General features: G+C 39.7%; 1 protein-coding gene across 1 annotated transcript; it reads left to right on the forward strand.

Moving 5' to 3' along the window:
- Positions 1 to 33: 33 nt before the first annotated feature.
- Positions 34 to 1,783, forward strand: LOC109953987 (stimulated by retinoic acid gene 6 protein homolog; the record flags this gene model as incomplete). The annotated part of the gene is made up of 5 exons (XM_020589422.1): positions 34 to 199; positions 310 to 385; positions 803 to 936; positions 1,373 to 1,490; positions 1,682 to 1,783. Coding segments are annotated over exons 2-5 (413 nt in total), but the record flags the coding sequence as incomplete, so codon positions are not given.
- Positions 1,784 to 1,887: the final 104 nt, after the last annotated feature.

Raw genomic sequence — 1,887 nt, forward strand, 5'->3', positions numbered from 1 at the left:
TCATGTCCTGTTGTTTTCCTTCTTTTTCTTTTTCAGGTCAGTCTTCTGCTGATCTCAGGAGTGGTGCCGTCTCTCCAGACTGCCGGTTTGGGAGTCAACGAAGATGTTGCTAACCTTTTGGCTGGTTTCAAGATTGTGCTGTCTCCTAATAAACAGGAAGTGGTCAGAATTGTGGTTTACTACATATGGTGTGTAGAAGGTAAGTGAAGCCAAATAACTATAAAGCAAAAAATAATAAGCTTATTGTCAGTGAATGAGAGCCTCCTAGGACAAACCACCTGAAGGCCATGTGCTGTTTTGTTCTTGCAGTGTGCTATATCTCAGCAATGACCCTGTCAGGTTTGGTCAATCTGGCTATGCTCATGCGGTCTATGGTCCTGCATCGGTAGGTTTCAGTACAAAACAGTGCAAGACTGCTCTTTGTTTTTAAAATTCTCTTCCCAAAGATTTCAAGAATTGTGAATGTGGGTTGCATTCTGTTTCCTTCATTATAATGTCATGGTTCACAGAGGAGTTATTATAGCATAATAGAGTACTAATCATCCAGAGACACAGAATAACATTCACTCAGCATTAACTGCTGCTAGAACTGAAAGTGGCTATTAAGATAAGACATGGAATATAGTGCCATTACCATAAATTGCGTCATATTAAATTAAATGGGTTTCCGAGTCAAGTATTGAATTGCATTGCAGCTGTATCCTGTGCTGTTCAGTTTACTGTGTAATTTGTACATTTAGTGATAAATCAGTTTATATATTGCATAGTCCTGCATTGTCTTGATAGTATTTTCTCTCTATAGATCAAACCTGCAGGGGCTGTACAGAGGAGATATCTATAATGTTTACAACTGCCAGAGGAGTATCAGGGCTTCCCGGCCAGCACTGGTTTGCTGGATGGGATATACCAGCTTCACAGCAGCTCACATCTGTATCGGTACAGTTTCAAAGTACTGAAGGGAATAAGCAAAGGTTTTACCACTGGATGCTGATATTATGTTTTTAGCCATTCCTTTTTAATTGATCTTTTCAGAAATGCTGCTAAACGTTAGATTTTGTGCTTGTTTTGTAGAATTAAATACGGTACTGTTCATCTAAATAGAGGGAAATGTTTGGACATATTCATGCTCTAAGGGTAAAACATACTCACCTCAGTAACCATAGTAAACTTTCACTGTTTCCTTCTGGTCACACTCCTTAAATGTATCTAAACCCTCTTTCTAGCAATTGGCTGAATCAGCTAGAGATGTGTCAGGGTTTTTGAAGTTACCAAGAAAAAAAAACAAAAAGAAATGTGTGTGTATTGTAGATTTGTTGGATGCTGGACAGAGTGTAATCTTTGAAACACTGAAACTCTGATCTCTCCATTGCAGGTATGATGGTCCAGACCATGGTGTTCTTCCTCTGCCTTCTGATCGTTGTCTTCCTCATTATCATACCCATCCAGCACAGACGGAATCTGATTCTCTTTCAGCTTGTGTGGAGCATGTGGTGAGCATCTCTCACTCATTAAGCTTGAAAACTTTGCATCTGGAGTGGTTTTCAGTCAACAGCAGCAACATGCTCCATGCAAAAATGACTCTGACTTGCAACATTTCCTGCCAGTTACAAAATTGCTTTGTCCCTTTTATCTTGCTTGTATCACCACAGGAGAAGCCTCATTTTTGTTTTTGTCCTTTCAGGCCCTTCTGGCTAATGATTATCTTGGCTGTGTTGATTCAGCATATTACTGCCAAGTTTTGCTTCGTCAAAAAAACAGCAGGAACACGAGACCTGGACAACAGGTGAGTCACTATACTATTTGTTGCCATTGTATTCACTTCTTTGTGGTGTCTGCGTGTTTTACTACCTGATAATCATCCTGTATATTTGATGTGCTCTAACAGAG

This window comes from Monopterus albus, unplaced genomic scaffold, assembly GCF_001952655.1.
Source record: "Monopterus albus unplaced genomic scaffold, M_albus_1.0 scaffold2422.1, whole genome shotgun sequence".
Classification (NCBI taxonomy): domain Eukaryota; kingdom Metazoa; phylum Chordata; class Actinopteri; order Synbranchiformes; family Synbranchidae; genus Monopterus; species Monopterus albus.